General features: G+C 38.1%; 1 protein-coding gene across 2 annotated transcripts in view; it reads right to left on the bottom strand.

The window, feature by feature from the left end:
- Window positions 1–15324, bottom strand: part of nherf1b (NHERF family PDZ scaffold protein 1b) — a 41539-nt gene extending 26215 nt beyond the window's left edge. Inside the window, exon 1 of one of the 2 annotated variants that reach the window (XM_084433003.1) lies at window positions 14669–15324. In XM_084433003.1, coding sequence (XP_084289129.1) covers window positions 14669–15154 — 486 coding nt within the window. In that variant the 5' untranslated portion in view covers window positions 15155–15324. The remainder of the gene's footprint in view (window positions 1–14668) is intronic. The other variant, XM_084433004.1, reaches the window with a different exon arrangement.
- Window positions 15325–21946: the final 6622 nt, after the last annotated feature.

Raw genomic sequence — 21946 nt, 5'->3', positions numbered from 1 at the left:
CTTACAGTGGTTATTGAGATGAGACGTTTACTATCATGATGGCACCTTTTCCCAAACGGAGCTTCGAGGCCAACTTCGCCTGATATTGCCCCAAATTTGTAAATGATTCAGGTGTAAAATGTTTAGCGCACACACATACCGATACACCAGTTGAAAGGGTTGTTGGGACAGCGTCATTAAAAATGAATTTCATCCACTGGTCCCTGATAGTTTCGTCCGATTTTGGGAGATAAAACACATTTACATGTTTTTTATGGCAACCAACCACAGAGCAAGTCCGGTGTGCACTCGGTTTCTCCATCTTTCCCGACTGAACTGAATATGAGGGGGAGAGGGGAAGGGGGGCTTCCTGCTGCGGTGTCCATATATGGTATATCCTACTACCTCATGACGTCAAGAGGGAGCTGAAATCAAAATCTCGTATTTGAGTGCGCGTGCACGCGCGCTGGTTTATTTACCCTGAGGTAAACAAACGCTTCACTTTTAAATATCGGCTTCCCGGCCAGTGTATAATCGTTAGTCGATCATAACATACATTGATTCTCGTGGAAAAGTGAAAATTGCAGGTTATGACTCCTTTAATTTCTTAATTTTCAAAGATTAAATCATCAAGCTCTTCTTTGTTGGCAACAGTATTATAAACGCCTCTCAATACAAATCTGGTGAAATGGTAGGTGCATGTTGCGTTCCAAAATGCACTTTATAAGAGACCCAAACTCACAGTTTGCAGCATTTACTGTGAATGAGCCACTCTGAGATGCCGAAACACCAGATCATGAGCAGCTTGAGTGCAAATTAACACAGTGTCGCGCATATATTTATTGAATTAAATCGCAAGCTATTGGATAATGTCACTAAGCCATATCGCAGTCTCGATTCATTGTTCAGGTCCCTAATTAAATGACTCATCCCACTGCTCAGCTTCAACTGTACATCTATCCCGGATTCACACCAGGCCTGTCAGCAACGCAACAGAGGACGTGTTGTGCGTTTCGTGTGGAGGAATCTCAGAGAGGGCAGGGAATCTGAGGAATCTGCTGCAATCACAAAAGCCTGTCCATCTCGTGAGGAGGAACCATTGAAAAGAAAATGGGAGGAACCAAGGTTTGGCTCCAAAAGAACATCCTGTGTACACAACCTCGGCCTTGACCTGAGATCAGCCCTGCCAACCCGACACAATCACAGCAGCTGCCAACGCCAGAAGATCTTACAAACTCTGAAACATGGAGGGAGTAAGTACTTACAGCAGTTTGGGTTGTTTTTACTACTTGGGGACCGATGAATTGTGTCAAAAGCCTAAATATTTGAAAACACAACTGAGTTTGGGCCAGTCAAAATCCAAGAAAAGATCCAAAGCATGGTAGTAAATCTCTGTTCGTGCATAAACAGAGAAAATTACATAGACTGCATATCACAGAGTCCAAATCAGAGTCCTGACCTCAATTCCACAGACATGCTGTGCTGTAATCTGAAACCAGCTGTTTAAGCAAGATCACAAAAATATACAATGGAATAAGATCATGAAACAGAACACCTTTACCTTTTTGTTTAGTCTTTCTGTCATTTTGTTTCTTTAGTGCTGATGCAGCAAAAACAAAAATAAAAATTTGGTTGGTCTGGCTAATTCATTGCAAATGCACATTAGTCAGACCAACCAAATTTTTACTTTTATTTTTGCAGCATCAGCACTGAAGAACCAAAATTTATTAAAAACCATTGCATTTATAATACCTATGTAGCAAATAGCATTCTAGAGGGCGTTGATATTCTGACCGCCAAGTTAACTCACAAAACTCATAATGAATTAGACAAAAAAATGTGTGCAGCCAAACAAGCCATTTCTGCAGATTCTAGAGTATGTTCTCATGGCTTCAATTTCATGACACAGCAAGATCATATTTTGTAAACTGAGTCAGCTGATTTGATGTCAACGGAAAGCTGAAGTGTGTTTCCTGTTACACTGGGGAAAAAAATGGTGTAGAAACAATTTTCAGTCTGAAATTTCTAGTAAATTTCAATCATTACAATGAAGTAACACTGTATTAAATGTACATTTTGACATTTTGGTATTTTCTTTTAAAATGTCCTCCAATAAACGTACTTTTATTTACAACTTCAAAAATAATTATATACAGTGTGCAGTTGTGTGTAAACTCACAAAATGCAGCAAAAATGCAGATGAGTGGAAATAAACAAGAAATGTAGGCCTATAGCTCTTGCTCAGCTATTTGAAATGATGTAGTATGTATTACAAATATAAAAAATAAACAGCTGAACTGGATTCTTTGATGACTAGTGATTCCCCAATTAAAGTTTGCTCAGAACATTACACTACACAGTAGACACAGTGAATCATAAGGCTTGAAACCAGCCTTAAACATATTCAAATGACTGTACCCGAAACTATGCAGCTTTGACTAGGCAAACATTTAGCAAAGGAGTGCTGGTGTTTAGCTGGCTGTTTACCCTGTGATATGTTTATCAGTCATCGAATTCTACTGTCATGTCATCAATGAATGTGAAACCCCTACATTGCTAAAATACTTAAAATAAAAAAGTTCTCTATTCTCTGTGGAGTTTGCATCCTTTGTTCCTGGCAATACTATTTTCCTGCAATAAAAAAAGTTTTTCCTTTGCGTTTTTTAAATCAGATGACAACGTTGTCCCCGTTCCCACGATCACACGGATCTATGAAAACAGATAAAACCGCTGTATTATTCGTGCCAGGCCAATAGATGGCGATGTCACTAAAAAGTTTCACTATAAAGAAACACTACGTGGATATAGACTGAACACGTAATACGCATGCGCATGACGTCGCCGTTTTCACAATTTCACGTTTTTGTAGTTTAAACAGAGGCGATAACGGTGTCGTTTTCAAAAACTTGCACTTTGAAACCCGTTTTTCAAAAGTTTGCGTTTTCAAGCCTCACATTAGATGAAAAGCGCCGTGGTGTGGAAGTCTTGTGTCGTACGTGTACACAGAAAATATCTTGATTACGTGTTGAAAAGAATAAGGTTGTTCTTTCCAGCAAAACTGAATTTAAAACCATAATATAGGGCCTCATATTTACTGAAACAAATTAGGCTAAATATTTCAAGAGGGATACCAATGGCTGTCTTTAGGGTTAGGGGTTGGTTAGGACAATATATAAAATAAATGTAAATAATTAAACAACTAAATCATTACTGAAAATTAATAATAAAAATACAGAATAGAATAGTTAGTGCTCTAAAATGGTATAAACTGCTAGTACATAAAAAGAGGGTCCTAGAAATGCTGTCCTAGGACTGCGGTCCTGAAACTGCAGCCTCCAGTATTACAGTAATACCCTACTCTCTGAAGGACTAAACCTGACCAATAACACCTGCCTGGAATTTTCTACTAATCCCGAAGACCTTGATTAGCTGGTTTAGGTATATTTGATTTGGATTGAAGCTAAACTCTGCAGTAGTCCCTCCAGTGTTGTAGTACTCGAGTTTGGACAAGAGGCTCAAGTCCATCTCAAGTCCAAGACCTTACTTTCTATAAACAGTCGAGACCAGTTTCTTTGAGTCAGAGTCCAGACGGAGTGACCATTCCTGAAAATATGGTCTTGGACTCAGACTTGAGATGGACTTGAGTCCAAGTCCGGTCTTGTCTGGACTACAACACTGGTGTTTCCCTGTCTAAGACCCGTCACTCTGGGATTACTGCGAACCTAGAACAAGCAGTTTGGAAAATAAATGGGAAAAATTTGTGGTGGTTTACCAGTATTTCCCAATCCTGTTCCTGGAGGCACACTAACAGGCACACCAAACTCTTTTCAAACTCTTCCTAAATAAACAGCTGATTCAACTCATCAGCTGACTTTAAAACCTGAATTGGATGGGTAACATAAGGGAGACATAATAATGTGTACTGTTGATGTGCCTCAGGAACAGGGTTGGAAAACACTGGTGTATAATCTAGACATATATGGTAGATGGGTTGTGATGACTGTATTCTCTGTGGGGTTTTTTATTCAACAATCTTGACCAACAGTTTACTAGAATGCACTTGCAAGTAAACCCACTGACAATAAATATTTACACATAGCCTCTCATGACTCTATGACACAAGTCACATCCGTTCAGAGATCAAATTACAGAAGACAAATTACAGTTTTCTTCACAGAAATTAAAGATGTTTCTCAACAAGGTGAAACACATTTCCATTCACAGCTTCATTTCACCCCGTCAGGTCCAAAGTTCACCCATATTAGACTAAATGGCCTGCAAATTATCAACCTCACTGTCAAGCATGCCCAGCTATAGACTACATGACTACAGATGACGTAAATCAAAAACAAACAGCATGTGTTCTTAAGTCAATAATGATCTTGTATTCTTGTTCTGGTAGCAGGTGGTTTATTTCTGATCTTTCCCGGGAGTGATATCAGAGCTATTGAATAGACAAACATGTCCCACAACTGAGCCCTATTGTGTCTTTAACTGAATCCAGACAGCACAGAGTCTATTCCTCTTATCTGGGGCAAATCTATCACTCTCCTTCCACTCGACTGGTTTGAGTCCGACTTCATGGGTAGATCTTTCATGGTATCCTGGAAGGGAGGAGAGTCTAAGGGCACATTCCCACTAGCGTTTTTGCGTCACTTTACAGGGAAACTAGCATTGTCTCTTCCTAAGTCTGCCTCATGGCAGTATTCAAGTTGATGAAGCAAGCATTCCATGGTTCTGACTCAAATGCACAAACAGTGAGAAAACAGCCTAAATTTCATCAGAAACCCACTTGGGGTACCTCAGGGTTCGATACATGGCCCCCTCATCTTCTTTATATACACTCTCTGGGACCAGCTATTTACTTAATTATCTTTTATATCATATCACACTCTGCATTGTAGTGATTCTTATGTTGCTGTCTTCCCTTGTGAAAAAGAAGTGTGCTTACAGTAACTGTAGTGAATGTGCACTTGTAGTTTACTTCTAACTTAATAACACAACGGTACCAGAAAGTACTATAGTACTACTAGTATGTTTTTTGTACTTGGTAGTTCCATGATATTCTTCTAATAGCTTTGTGTGCAATTTTTTCCCACAGCATTTAAGCATGCTCGGGTAACCCCACTGCTTAAGAAACCCACTCTAAATCCAGCACATCTGGAAATGTACAGACTGGTACCCTTCTTCCATTCTTTGCGAAGAACCTTGAACAAGTTGTTTCAACCAGATCTCTTCCTTTCATACACAGAACAACCTCCTGGACAACAGCCAATCTGGTTTCAAAAGCGGACACTCAACTGAGACTGCCCTGCTCTCGGTAATTGAAGCTCTGAGACTGGCAAGATCCTCCAAATCCTCAGTTCTCATCCTGCTGGATCTGTCTGCTTCCTTTGACACAGTTAACCACCAGATCCTCCTGTCAATCCTAAAGACAAAGGGGATCTCGGGAACCACACTCCAATGGTTCAAGTCTTACCTCTCAGGTAGGTCCTTTAGGGTGTCGTGGAGGGGTGAGGTGTCTAAGACCCAACATCTAGCTACTGGGGTGCCTCAGGGCTCGGTGCTTGGACCACTTCTCTTCTCTTCTCCATCTACATGACATCACTAGTATATGTGATTCAGAAACATGGCTTTTCCTATCACTGCTACGCTGATGACACACAACTCTACCTCTCTTTCCAGCCTGATGATCTGATGGTAGCTGCTCGCATCTCAGCCTGCCTGACAGACATTTCTGGCTGGATGAAGGACCACCACCTTTAGCTAAACTTTGCAAAGACAGAGTTGCTTGTGGTCCCGGCCAACCCAACACTACACCACAACTTCTCCATTCAGCTAGGTTCGTCATCCATAACTCCATCAAGGCCAGCCAGGAACCTTGGAGTTGTGATTGATGATCAATTTAACTTTACAGACCACATTGCTAGAACTGCTCGGTCCTGCAGATTTGCCTTATACAACATCAGGAGGATCAGGCCCTTCCAATCAGAGCATGCTACACAACTCCTTGTCCGAGCGCTTGTTCTATCCAGACTGGACTATTGTAATGCTCTCCTGGCTGGTCTTCCAGCTTGCACTATCAAACCTCTGTAACTGATCCAAAATTCTGCAGCTAGAGTGGTCTTTAACGAGCTCCTCTCCTCACAAAATTGCACTGGTTGCCAGTTGCTGCTCGCATCAAATTCAAGTCACTGACTTTTGCCTACAGAATAACCATGGGCTCTGCTCCCTTTTACACTGAAAAAAATGATACTTTGGATTAACTTAAAAAAATTGATGTAATTTGTTACAGCTAATTTTTTAAGATTTTCTCAAATTGTATTTATGATTTAGTTAAAACCATAAATTTTGATTAATGTCAAACCAAAATTTTAAGTTTTACCTTTACCCAAAGTACACAGCAAAAACTCCAGTGTTAAATTAACACTCAAGAGTGTTAAAGTTAATGAGATAATTAAGTGATTAATTTAGTGATGATTGAGCATTATTGAAGACACCTGATGTTAACAAGCAGAATCACTGAAGGAGAAAATCACTAATTGTAAGTTACCATTAGGGAGAATAGTGTTTGCTTTAGTTGGGCTCTTCACCCTTATATGTTTACTTTAAATTTTGTTTGTCTGCTGTTATTGATTTATAACAGTCAGATGAACAAAGAAAAGTGTGGTGTTGGTTATGTTTTGACATAATCATGCTGTGATCTGAAGAATGAAACTTATTGAGATAGTTTGGTTTAACTTGTCAATTATATCAGCTCTGTAATTCTACAGCATATGATTTTCAGAATTTTTCATATAATCCATAATATTTAATAAACATTTTTCTAATCAAAAGACTTTCGAATTAATTTATTTAAAAACACAGACATCAATAATCAGCCTGTGAATCTCAACAATGGTGACAATAATAAAGCATGTTGCAGCGGCTGCCACCAATCACAACTCATTAATGGCTCCCATCATGCATTGCGGTATGAATAAATTATGATCTGAATTGTCTATGTAATTTCCTTTTCCTAATTGAATATTTTGCTTGTCACCATTGTTGAGATGCATAGACTGAAACTTGACGTCTGCGTGTGCCTAAAAGAAAGATTTTTTTTTTTCCCAAAACAACTTTTAAGAAATCCTTTATATTATATCAACAATTCTGGGTATTTATGCAGAATCACAGTTATTCTGTAATAAACAACATAAACCTATGTCAGAAATAAGGATCTTAATGAGTTCAGTGATCAAGTTCAAATGATGATTGTCATAATATAACCAACACCATCAGATCACTTTTTTTTTTCTTTGTTCATCTGGCAGTTATAATTCAGATATAACAGCCAAACAAATATTAAAGTAAACATATAATGGTCTAGAGCCCAACTAAAGCAAACACACATCACCATAATGGTAACTTACAATTTGTGATTTTCTCCTTCAGTGATTCTGCTTGTTAACATCAGGTGTCTTCAATAATAGTCAATCATCACTCAATTAATCACTTAATTATCTCATTAACTTTAACACTCTTGAGTGTTAATTTAACACTGGAGTTTTTGCTGTGTACTTTGGGTAAAGGTAAAACGTTGAGTTGGAAAAAATTAAAATTTTGGTTTGACATTAATCAAAATTTATGGTTTTAACTAAATCATAAATACAATTTGAGAAAAACTAAAAAAATTAGCTGTAACAAATTACATCAATTTTTTTAAGTTAATCCAAAGTATCATTTTAGAGGGTGTAACACTTACTTTGAGGCAAAGTGAAAACAGAAGGTATAAACTGAAAATCACAATTTTCCATTGGACCAATGCAAATATATACTTTGAATGAATTGCACTGATGTTTCACTTTTTTCAGTGTACCTAAACTCATTACTTCAGACTTACGTGCCATCCAGAAACTGGCGCTCTGCAAGTGAACGCCGTCTTGTGGTGCCATCATCTAAAAGAGGCACTAAATCTCTTTATCTGACCTTTACCTGGTCTGTTCCCTGCTGGTGGAATGATCTGCCCAACTCAACCAGAGCAGCTGAGTCCGTGTACATTTTCAAATTTTCGGCAACACTTGATCCACTTTATCTTCTATTCTATACCTATTATCTTAAAAAAATAATAATAATACAGGTACTGCGTTAAATTAAACTGGGAAGGGTCATAGCACTTGCATATTGTTGTCCTATTGTTAGTTTAAACTGGGAAGGGTCATAGCACTTGCATATTGTTGTCCTATTGTTAGTTTAACTGCTTCTATTGTTCTCATTTGTAAGTCGCTTTGGATAAAAGCGTCTGCTAAATGAATAAATGTAAATGTAATGTAAATGCAATGATTGTAAAAGGTTGAAAGCAATATGAAATGTGTCAGTTTTACCAAACATGAATTGGTCAGGTTAATCAACCTACTAAGATGGAACAGTGTGTTGTACAGTATGTCATTACACTAGGTGTTGCAGAATGTGGTAATCTGCATTTATGTAAATGTGTTCATAATCCTGATCTGAGCTGGTCTTTACAAGTTCTTTTCATGTTGCTGTGCTTGTAGCAGTGCCACTGACCAGGGTGGAGATGCTGATTTATTTTAGGTTGATAGACTTCCACTTTCCAGTCAGGCTTTTTTAAAGGAAAAGGTTATTGTCAGAAGAAGTTTGTGAACCCTGCATAGAAGAGGAAATGGAATGTAACTGTGTAGTAGCTGCTATCCACAAACCCCAAGAGGCAATACCCTCATTCATCTGCCCTTCCTCTGACCAGCCACCCAAAACCACTGACCTGCCTGTGAATGTGAGGTGGGTTTGGCCCAGTGGCACAATAGAAAGACCTGAGCTCCACCCCTGGCACTAGACAGAGAACACACACACACACACACACACACACACAAGAAATCCTGACTACCTTCAGAGGAACCTGCATCCACCCATCTCTATCTATTTAGTCTGTGTTTACATGCTAACAATCATCCGTTTCAGGCCATACCACACAGAGACTGGTGTTTGTTTATTAAAGGTACAGTGTAACATGAATCATTTGCTTTCACAATGACAACGTTGTAGCCAGTCTTAAATAAAAGCTACAAATCTAGGACAGAATGTTACTAGATGTTCTAGCAGAACACCGAGATATACCACCTAAATGAAAACCGCGGCTAAATGAAACCGAGATGTACCACCGAGAATAAAATACATTTGGTTTGAATATTCTGTGGGCACACAAATAAATGAGTCTGAGTTTGATGTTGTTGCACATTGTACTTTATGTCTGAACAGCATCAATCAATGTGAGTACCAGCGTGAGAGTTAGTGTGGTTTGCTGGTGCACAACAGAGTTTGGAGAACTGGTTTCATACCAACCAAACAAAACAATCTCTGATGTCAAACAGATCAAAAGCTCTATTGTGAAAGTGCCCAACTAAACCAACCATCAGAAGATGGAAACCATTTAGAGTTCAGTACCCCAGGGTTCGATACATGGCCCCCTCCTGTTCTTTATATACAGACCAATTATGTCTTTTAAGTACATTTTTAAAAAGTGAACTTTGTCAAATTAAGCACTAGACTAACTAAACCAACCATCAGAAGATGGAACAGTCTGTTGCATGAATTTTTTAAATAAAAACGTATTTACATGAAAAGAAAAGCTTTGCTGACCACACTACAACTAACAAATGCTTCTGGATAAATACTGAGACAAACTAAAGAATGTAAGTGACACGGATGCAGCCACAAAACCAAAAGTATTTCCTTTGTCTGGATCCTGAGCTTGTAATTAAGAAGGACAGCTTCAGGGTCAGATGTTCTTGACGTTGCTGATGGCCCGAGGGTGGGAGCACTGCTCCTAGATCAGTGCTTACAGACAGGGGAAGTGTGTGATATCTGCACATCCATGAAAAACAATCAGAGGAAACCACTCTCAGCTTTCTGGAGTGCCTGTTCTGTCAGCGGCTCCAAGAGCAGATTCCCACAGACTGACTACAGCCTCTTTGAAGATCTGCTTTCAAAAAACACCCCGATCACATGATCTTGTCTCTCCGCGCAGTGCTTATGCTATAAATGTGATTATATTTAAAAGATCGAAATCAAAATGTATTGAAGTTCATATGAAACAGAATTAAGCCTATAAATCCCACAGGGTTCTGACACCTTTTGACCGTATTATAGTAAATTGAAATAATTTTTTTTTTTTTTTTTAAATGTATTTTATTTCAGCAAGTTGACAAGGCATTGTCATTTTCAATTAGGTTAACTTGATGTGCTAAAATAAACTGAAATAAAATATATAAAAACTATTTAGCTAAATCAAATAAAATTAAAATGGCAAAAACACACAACAAAATTACTAAAACTTTAACTACGCTCAAATCGAAATATTAATAAAAACTATGACAGAATCTCAATAACCCTGCTTTTGCCCAATGATTTTCCATTCATTGTCCACTCTGGTTTTTAGAAATTAAATCTAAAAGGTTAGGTTAGGAAGGTCAGTGCTAAGCATAACTAGAAATATCTATATTAATATTGAATGTTCACAATATACAAGACAAGTGATGATTTTGCAAGCTACCGTAGCTATATATAATATTGAGAAAGACCATAGCGATGATTCAAAAACATTTTTAATTAGTGATTAATTCTTATAGCGTGCATCATTACACCAGTTTTGCGACCTGTAACACCTGTAATAGTGTTCACAATTTAAATTTCTGTTAGAAAATGGCATTAGAGTTAGAAAAGTTAGATTCATTTCTGTGAATCAGTTCAAACTGTCCATGTAATTGAATTGCTTCAAAACTCTGATTCAATCATCACTCAGAAAAGTGTTCATAGAAGTTTCTGTGGCATCATAAAAAAAAAAAAAAAATGTGGAAAACTATATTTCCAGTTTCCTAAGTAATCTTAGTTTTAGTTCTAATCGATTCATTTTGAATCGATGTCTGTTGGTGGTTTCTCTGAAAAAACAACAACATATAGTTCAGCCAAGCCTCCATCCAGCACGGTTTTTGACAGGAAATGTCCAAGATCATAATAGCTCAAAGACTCCAAGTCAAAACTTTTTTGTGTCAACCATCTCTTACAGAAAGTTAAAGTACATCAGGGAGCTTCACTGAGATTCCAGAGTAAATATGCCACAGGGTGACGTACCCGTGTTTCTTCCTGACAGAGGAGTTACGCAAGAAACAGCAGTTGACCCGGAGAGTCACAGTCGATTTCACCCAACACAAAAGCACTTCCTCGCAAGTAATTGCCTCAGAGAAACGGCTTATGTAAGACCAGTCATCTGTGCACGATTGAAAAACAGCCCTGCTATCTTCACAGATTTCATTCAGACTTCCCCTCGGAGCAGTACAGGAAAGCAACAGGCTTTTAAAAGGAAAACCATGGGAAGAGTCATGTGGTGGTCGTGAAAACATCGGAACGTTATTTTCATTCAATCACTCCTGTTGTAGCACAATAGAGAATTACAACTCTTGTATATTAACAAAGGCCAAACGATGGAACTTGCAACATCAGCAGGTTTTGTTTTTTAACTGAGGATAAACTCCTGTGGAGTCCCATGTACATTATATAGTGTATTTCTGGCCTTCTGCCACTTGAGAGAAATGATTTGGAGAAGCGGAAGGGACAGTATTGGGACTCAATGTGTCGTAGGACAGCATGACTGTATCGTTTTGACAGAAGACATTTGCTATCGCTTATCAAATACAATTAAGTGCACTCCTTTTTCTCAAGGATGTACGACCTTCAAACTTCCCTTCAAACTGTTTAGCTTTGAAAAGGGATGTTTGAAGGTCATACACCCTTGAGAAACAGAAATGCACTTAATTGTATTTGATAAGCGATAGCAAATGTCTTCTGAAAGGTTGAGAATTATCTGGATTTGAGTAACAGAATATTTAGATAATCAGCTACGAAGAAGTTTGATGCAAGCCAAGTTTGCCGACATAAGATTGGAGGTTTGTACTGTTTAAAGCAGCAGTATCAACAACGTGATCACTCTGTAGCGTCTCTCTATATTCTCTCTAATACACGATTAATCACTAAAAGATCACGATCTCGATTCAAACATCAACGCGATCTCATTCCTAAATGACAATGATTCGCCTTTGTCTATTAAACCTTTGACAAAATCACACTGAAACATTCATATCTGTGTTGGCGCTGCTGCTGAGCCAGAGAGAGCAGTTGTCATGTACAGGTATGAAACAGATTTTCAGTGTTCAGTGTTACAAATATTCAAATGACCACAGAAGTACTGGGATAAAAGTTTATAGTTCGGATATACAAAATAGATAACTCTGAGCTTCAAATAAAGATTGTATCAATTACGTCGTTAAGCCAGTAGGTGGCGACAAGTGACTGTTAAAATATGTATTTGTCATTGAATCATTAATTCAAGAGATTCGTTCAAAAACGCTGATTCATCCAGTGATGAAACAAGTGATTTTTTATGAGTGAGTCATTGAATCATTCATTCAACCCTATTAAAAAGAATTCATTCAAATGAATGAAATTAAATAGACTACATCAATTAACATTTCACCGAGGGCAGCTGGCTTACAGAACAGATCCGCACACTCAGACCATCATGCCAAAATGGCATTCTGGGTAATTTGGTTATGCAGATGACATGATAATGAATAGGGGGTCTAACCGGTAAACAGGACTGTCACCATGGGGAGCCCAGCTGTTCTGGAGTCTGGCCTTTTTCCTCCTTGAGTAATGTGCAAATCATTACCACGGCAGCACACACACACACACACACAAAAGACACCGCGGTTACAACCGTCTGAACAGAAAATAGAGCGATGCGTGAGAAAACCACAACAAGATCTTTCTCAGACAGCTGGACAAAATAATCCTCCAGCTTGTGAACACACAGACAGACACACAGTTCATCATATGATCAGCTTTAAATGGTGGTAATAATGTTCCTCCTGGAACTGTGTAATTGGTTGTGGTGTGAAACTGTGTATTAAAAGTGTTTACTCAAGGATGGAGGCTGAATGGAGTTGTTTGTCTTCTGTGAGAACTAACTCTTCCTGCGGTGGAGGTCGTCCTGAACATGCCAACCACCCACAGTCAACGACTGAAGAAGCACTATAGGTGTGCGTACTGCCAAGTGCACGACAGTGTGTAGGTGTGTGTTTCACAGTTGTCATAGCGCTGTTATAATTGCTTGAGGAATACAAAGCCATTTTTCAACTGCACATATGGACAAAAAATTAATAAATCAAAGCAATGAAACTGAATTGTATGGTGGATGTAATTAGACTTCTCCAAGAATAAAGTATGACAAATTTAGACTTAAGGGTTAGGTTAAGGGTTCAACTGTGGCAGTACCATGGTAAAGTGATTACATTAATATACAATTACCATATTCATCATCCACCCATGCTTTTGCATGGTGCTCCAAGGTACTAGTTCAAAGACTATCGTGAAATTACCGTGGATCATGTACAAAAGACCATTTCATAGTACTTTGTTGGTGTATTTTTTACAAGACATTGCATGAATGTGCCAGTGCACTTACAAAAGTACTGTGGTAATACCATTAAATCATTGTATTTTAAACATTAAGGAAATTCCAATGCCACAGATGTAATCAGATGTTCAGATTAGTGTTCAACCAATACTTTTCTTCAATGGTTGATTCTAATTATTACATAACTTCCCTTGTGAAAAAGAAGTACACTTTAGCATACTTTTAAAAAGAGCACTTACTCTGCATATAACAAGAATACACTTAAGTGTGAACTGAATGTAATGTTTTCAGACACTTAATTGCATGCTAAGCGCAATTAAATGAAATGTATTAGTTTAAATGTATTTGAAATGAAATTAATTCAACTTAACAGGTTTGACTCACTTAAGTAGGACTTTATATAACTTCATAATTACTTCTATTGTCTTCGAAATATTTGTGTACTGACAGGCATTTTTATGATTAACTATATACTTTAATCTCATTTCCATTGTACACTTAAATATATTTGTAATTACACATTTGTAGCAATTAAGTTTAGTACATGTAAAATATATTAACTTTAAATGTAATATTGAATAACACACGAGTTAACATTATAATCAAGTGCTTTACATGTGCTTTAGTATGTTAGTGAACACACCAAAATAAGTGCACTTCTTTAAAGCATGACAAAATTCATTTGGCATTATTACACTTTATAAAAGTCTACTTAAAAGAGTCATGAAAGTGTCTCTCTTTAAGTACACTTAAGTGGACTTTTATTTCAGTAGTATTATCTGCTTTATCTGCAGTAATAGTATCTTGTTTCTATAAAATATACTTTTATGATTTTAAGTACACTACAAGTGAACTTCAAATTTTCAAATTAGCCTTATACAATTAAGCCCAATTCAATTAGGCACACTTCTTTTTTCACAAGGGTTTAGATCCTTTATGTCCGTTATTTACCATGGTAAATGACTACCATAATCATACACATGATGCATTAAAGTACATAGAAGAATACAAAAAAAAACATACTAGTAGTAGCCTACCGTAGTACTGTCTGGTGCATTTCTGTTAGTAGTTATTTCATGAAACTTACAATAAACAGAGTGCACTTTATCCTCGCAAAAAGTGTTATTATGGTAAATATGGTAATATTGCAAGAGTATTGAATGTATTTACTTCTAAGAATACCAAGATACTTTTTAATCATCCTAGCGCGTGGTCTCTCACCGTATCCGAGCTCACGGACGTCCTGAGTTTCTCCACCGCGGGAATGTAAACGGGGATGATCTCTCCGTTCCTCTCCGGCACCGGGGGCGGCGGCGTGTCGTCCCGCATCATCTCGTCGCTGATCTCGGGCTCGTCGTCACATTCGGGCACCGGAATCCCCTCCGTGACGAACTCCCTCACACACTTCAGCTCGTGTTTCTTCAGCAGCAGGTCGGTGTCCACGTCCACCACTACGAGCTCCAGGTTCCCGGGGCTCGCGCGTATCCTCGCCACGACCTGCTGATGGCTGTCGCTCTCCACGCGCTCTCCGTTGACGAACACCAGGCGGTCGCCCGCGCGCAGACCGGCCAGCTCGGCGGGGGAGTCGGGCTCCACCAGGCGGATGAACTGCCCGCTTTTGCCCTTCTCTCCGTGCAGATGGAAGCCGTATCCGTTCTCGCCCTTGTCCAGGACGCACAGTCGCGGGCGCTGAGTCTGGCTGGGCATCACGCGAGTTCACCTGTGGATTAAATCTGACAGCCTAAATAAATAAGAAATGAAGAATAACTGAGGGTCCTGCGCTCAGGTGCTCACGGGTGAAGCATGTTAACCCGCGCAGTCTCAGTAAATGAAGGGATTTGCTGTTGATAAAGTGTGAAGAGAAAGTTCGAGTGTTCGAGAGTTTGATAGGCAGCACATCAATATACAGATCCAGCCCATGGAGGAGTGACTCCTCTGGATACTCCTCCTCCTCAGGACAGGGTAAACTGGGGTCATCTCATTCTCTGGGACTTTTTTCGCACTTTCCACTTCTGTTGTTTACTGTGATGTCATCCGCATACTCAGGTTTTTTTTTTTTTTTTTTTTTTTGATTCATGAAAAATCAGATATTTAAAAAACCTCTGGTGCTCTTCGCCTGTCTGTCAAAAATGACCGAAGTTATTTATTTATTTTTTCAATGAAATGAATGTAGCCTACTATATTTTAGTTTGATAATATATATTTTTTAAAGCTTTCAGTCAGATTTTGTTTATGCAGCAAGTAGCCTATAGGCTACTAAACGTTTCCATTAGATGAAATGTGTCTCCCATTCATTTCCAATGCCGTAAGTTTTGACCGCAAAGAGCACAAGTGTGACTTTTATTTTCCAGAACCATGTAACCTGTTCGAATCATGTCCATTAATAATTTTTTTATTTTTTTATTATTATTAATATTATTATTATTTTTCACATAGCAAGTGCCAATAGGCTACTTCAAACAAGTTTCGTAGGCCTACCATTCCGATAAAAAAAATAATAATAAAAAAAACCTTACCGAGGAGCACCAGAGGGTTTTTAATACAGTATCGAAATGTGCACACAGACTTGCCCTCTATGAAGGAGTAAATGTAGGCTACACATGAGAACGTCCCACTGATCCGTATTATCTGAATTCCTCCAATAGGCCTACTACTGCTACAGGAAACTGGAGCTATTGTCACATGGTAATATGGTTCTGAGGCAAACTACGGTTCTGTGTTTCCATTGTGACAATTTCCCCCATATAATGCACCACATGTCGCACTGTTCAATAATCTTTCCCCAGGGCAATAGCAGGACAGATTGAGTTACACTGTTAAATGTTTCTGTTAATTTACGCCCAAATTTCAACATGATTAACCTGTTATTTTTAATAACTGCGATTTACTGTTAAATTTAGGAAATATATGTTAAATAACACCTCATTTCTGTTATTTAACACCTCATTGTTAAATAACACCTCATTTTTGTTATTTAACCGCAAAATCGAAAATTCAAGCAAAGATGTCGGATAGAGTAAGATCATGATAGTCTGGTATGTTTGGAGATAAATGCCGATATGCAATTTTATGCTTAGGCTATTATAAAAAAAGTTATTATTTATCAGTGGAGAAGTTCGCAATTTCATTTCGTTTTTTTTAGGTTGCTAAACAATGAACAATTCAATCAATAGTCGACGGTGCAATCCAATACTAACAAACTAAATATTGTATGCATTTACTGAATGAAGATTAGACAAATTAAACACCTGATTTCTCTACTGCAAATGTTATCAAGAATAATCCTGCATAGCCTATTCCATGGACAGAAATAAGAAAGTTTGCGGTGTTTTATGCATGCGCAAATGTGTTTGTTATCGTGGGTGTAATAGCCTTTTATTACCCTATTAATACCCTACACTCCGGATTTTACACGAGACGGCTTATACATTTAGTTGAGGAACTGCGCTCCCAATGTGTGTGTGTGTGTGTCTCCGTCTCCCCTGTTCTTTCTGAACACGGTGTAAATATCCGTATGACACGCAGCACGCTGGCAGGCGCCCGCGCCTCTTTATTATGTCTATTGGCGCCACTATCTGAAATAACATGATCATACAGTATTTTTTGCAGTCTGGGAAGGAGCGTAACAGTTAGAAGACGGCATTTGAACCTGCAACGAACACGGAGATCCATGTCGGAAGATCGCGGTGGAGATATCGACCAAAATCACAATAATCCGGTGAGATTAAAGCGTTTTTTGAAAGTCATGCATAGTTTGAACAATTATCAGTGATGTTGATGTATACATACTAAACGCCACGGACTTAACGTTACACCACATGAAATGAAGTAACTAGCTAGCTAGCTGCTAGTGAGCCAAGGTGATTCAAGCTAGCAACATTTCGATAGTTTGTCCATTAATTTTAGAAACAATGCGCTTATTTTAATGTCCATTTATGTATACGATCTAAATCTAAACAATAGGCTAACGTTAGGCCTATAACGTTTAAGTACCATTCCCGTGGTCAAGTTTGTGTGGCATTCTTGCCAGGTGCACGTCAAATCAAACGGCTTAGCACAATCTATTTACTGATTAGCTGTTTATGATGCTAGATAGTTGGTCAAAGACTGTATTTGATGAATTCATGTCAGCTGCTCGTCTTTGATGGATTATAGCTGTTTGGGCTACCAGACATGCTGGTGTGACGATTTTATGTGCAGGTTTTAGCCTATTAATGAGGTATAAATCCAGCAAAAACAGCTAACTTATACTGATTGGGCTAGTGCAATATCTAACGTTAGTTATGTGAACAGCTAACGTTATTCTCTTTTAATTGCATTGGCATAGTGCACCCTATTTTGTGTTTTTGTGCTGTTTTGATTATCATTGAGTTGTAGATCAATGTTTACATTTGTTTTTATTTTATTGCAGATGCAGGGTACCATGACAGCACAGAACCAGGTGGAAATTTGAATGGTTTCTACTTGCTTTAATCTAGCAATTTACTGCTAATCTATCAATAAGTCTAACTGGCTTGCATAATGTTTTCTTGCCAAACTTGTGGACAACAGATGATGTCGAGCTGTCCTATCAGGTCATCCATCTTCTTCTGTATCACTTTTCTGAAGATGTCTCAGGACTCATTGTTCTTGCAGATGTAAGTTCCCCTACACACAAACACACCTCTCTCTGCCTCTTTCTCACACACACACACACTCCTGACACTCACACTCTGACCATCTATCTCTCCCTCACTTTGCCTCTATCTATTCCTCTATCTTTACCTATCTTTCACTATAGCCGCGTTTCCACCGCAGGAACTTTCCCCAGGAACTAGGAACTTTGGGCTGGTACTCGATGTGTTTACACCGCAGGAACCAGGGTCTAAATGAAGTTCCGGGTAAATATTTCCCCCTCCGATAGTCCCTGCTCACGAGGTAGTACTTTTTCAAAGTTCAGGAACTTTCAGGGGTGGGACTTGTGCGCTGCACAAGCTGATTGGTTGTGTTCACGCCGCATTTTGGTTGGATGACTCCACGCAGCATTTTCTTTATTTTTAACCTCCCTTTTAAAAAGTGGCTTCATGCAGTAAAGTTGTCTGTCTGCAAATATGGAATTTAATAAAAAAACACTGGGGGACTGGCGACGAGTTTCAGGCTTTATTATTTGGGTATTTGTGGAAGAGGAAACTTTCTGCGCGTTCGTCACAGCCATGTCACGGCCAATGTCCGCAATAGCTGATAACATACAATTTTATATCTAACGTTAGCATTACGAGCTCTGAACACGCTTTATCAGTGCTCGTCTCTTTTCTGCCACAGCTTTTAATATTAAGTCATTATGTTTACACATTGTCATCTATTGCAAGGCAAACCATGTTACAAATTTACTATAACAGGATTGAAATAGCGCTTTGAGGTGTAACAAACAACTATTTACAAGACTGTCACTATTTATGATTGATAGACGGGGTTCAGGCTTTTTTTAAGCGTATTTGCGCAAAAGGAAATTTCTGCGCGTTCGTCCCAGTCATCTCACAACGTACCTTGTCTAATTTTATACGCATACGAGCTTTCTGAACACGCTTTAGTATCAGTGCTCGTCTATTTTGTTATGTTAATTACCTCGTTAGTAAACCAATAACTGCAGCACAGTTTGAATCTCCTCCATACTTATAAATGTGGCGCTCAAAACTGATTACTGTCCGTCGCAGACTGGGAGGAGCAGTTGCGCGTAGTTTACCTTCCTGGTACTTTAGACCGCGGTGTAAACGCAGAAAGCAACCGGTCTGGGGCAAAAAAGGTTCCTGGGAAAAAAGTTCCTGGGACAAATTGTTCCGGGTAATTTCGGTGGAAAAGCGGCTTATCTCTCTCTTTTTCTTTACCTACCCTGTATCTATCTCTGTTTTATCACTCTCTCCCTATCAATCTATCCCTATATCTTCCTCTATTTCTACCTCTATCTCTCCCTCTTTCTCCCTCTGTCTGTCTCTCCCTCTATATCTGTATCTATCTAACTCTCTCCCTCTATCTCTTTTATCTATCTCACTTCCTATCTATTTATCCATCACTATCACTCTCTGTATCTTTCTCTATCTCTCTCTATCTATATCCCCCTCTCTCTTTATCTATATTTTCCTGTCTCTCCATCTCTCATTCTATCTATATATCTATCTCACTCAGTGGTAGTCTTATGTCATTAATATTGTGTTTAATTTGTTCTATGTCCTAGGGATATGCCACTGCAGCTGACCTTGAGAGTTCACTCTCTATACCTGCCACTCCTCGTCTGATACTTCTTGGTAAGTTGGTTTTAGATAGGACAGTTGGCTTTGGTGTTGTATGTAGTGAATTCAATGGTATCAAACTAAACTGTATTCAAAATGAAAACTAAAACAGAAATTTGACAGTTTAAAACATTTCTGTTTCAGGAGAAACGGAAAGCCGCTTCCAGCGCTGGATGCTCAGCCTTGAGGGCCAAATCATTTGCGAAGGGATCCAGTCCACCTTTGTGACAGGGCTGGCATCTTTTTTTTCCCCTGTTTTTACATCTTTAACCTACAGTACGAAGCCTATGTGTAACATTTTTATGTGACCAGGAGTCACAGTGTATATCTTGCACCGACACAGCGCAAAGCCAAACGCAAGTGTCTTTGCTAGTTTAAGACAGACGCAGTTGTTATTTTTCATCCAGCGACCACAGATGTCAGCAATGAACATGATATACAGTATATTTCTGTGATTGGTCTGATCCATGTCTGCCTACATGTGTAAGTATTTACCTTTCAGTGTTTGTATTACAATAAAAAAAAAGTTAATTTCAACATGGAACTATTAGTTTTCTTTCACTTAAGTGTTATCTGATGGATTATGCCTATTCTTGTATTAACTCAAGCTAGAATATGTCTATAACAATCAGTGGTACACGTTACTATGCTAAAAATAATTAACAATATTTAATGGAAACAAAATAAATGGTGATTTAACAGGAAAATAATGGTAACACTGCTGCCAGTTGTTTCCTGTTTTTTCTGTGATTCACAGTAAATTCCTGTTGAAAAACATTACGGGGAGTGCACTGTAAAAAAACAGTAACAGGAATTAACTGTTAAAATAACAGGAAATTAATGGTAACCCTGCTGCCAGTAATTTCCAGTTATTTAACAGGGAAATAATTAACAGTGTAGTCTATTTGAGATGCATCATAAACTGTAATCTCACAAGACCTGTTATGTTTTGTGAGATTACAGTAACTGTCTAAGCAATGCCTATACTTTTTTTTTAAGATCATTTTGACATTCCTCCCCTTTTCTCATAACATAATGCAAAATACAACTGCATTACTGTAATGCACACATAATTATACATATTAAATTCACATTAGGCTGTACTGGTCGTACTGCCTTCAAGTTTCTGCTGACTTATATTTTTTTAAAATAGCATTTCCTAAATTATAGGCTTAAAAAAGTAGCCTGGTGTTCTGCTCAGTTTAACAAAAACGTGGCATGAAATACAATCAATGGAGCATAACTTCTTTTCTGAGGTAGGCCTATTGTGTTCATCGTAACAATTGCGTTCACATCTGTCAACTGGCACAACATACATTTAATGACTACATATTTCAAATTATATGAATATATTATTCAGACACAAACATCACCAAAACTTTATGTAGGCTATAGCTACAGGCCAATTTGCACGTTTTCATAACCTCTTTTCAAAACGGTTAAACTTAAGTTAAAAAACATAACACAAATCTAAAACTAAACACTGAAAATATGATCAAAACAATTAGATGAAGCTGCACATCTAGTGTTAGTTTTTCAATTTCTAGCCATCCATTCTCAAGGGGAAATTTAGGAATAATTTTGTACTGGAATATAAATATAGCCTAGCTAGCCTACACACACACACAAAAAGGTTGCAGTCTTAAATTAAGTACAACTTGGATGTTTACGTCATATCAACTTAAATTAGGCTACATTAAACTTAATAAAAAAATAATAATAATCTTGTTTAACTTAAGTTGAAATTGCATATTTTGATGAGTAAAAGCAATGTATGTAATTAAAGCAATGTAAAAACATAGCCTATATTATCATAACTTATTGATCGTGTAATTTTTTCACTGCAATAAATTATAAACATCAGAGGGTGACATTCTTGTTTTGTAAATGAACTTTACAAAAGAAATCGGCGCATATACCTTTTGTAGTGTTCTTTGGGCCATTGTTTTATGAGTTTGTTTTAAGTGTGTTTGTTGGTTAAAAAACTTTGCTGTAATGGAAGAACGAGTTGATTTGAGACATGTAGCCTACGAAGTGCAGTTTGTGAAATTTGTTGTGCCGAGCTGCAAGTTGAGAACTGTGTGAAGAGTTTTGGAAAAGTGACCCAAGCCTATTGAAAAATGCTTCCTAGCGATTGTAAAAATAAAAATAAAATAAAAACACGATCTTCCGAAATTATCGTCTTAAATTGCATGTCAGATTTAGTGTTAGAAAGGCATCCGTTTCTGCAGAA

The sequence above is a fragment of the Rutilus rutilus genome (genome assembly GCF_951802725.1).
Source record: "Rutilus rutilus genome assembly, chromosome: 1".
Taxonomy (NCBI): Eukaryota; Metazoa; Chordata; class Actinopteri; order Cypriniformes; family Leuciscidae; genus Rutilus; species Rutilus rutilus.
Note: the sequence above shows the minus strand (reverse complement) of the source record. Positions and strands in the feature narration are given on the sequence as shown.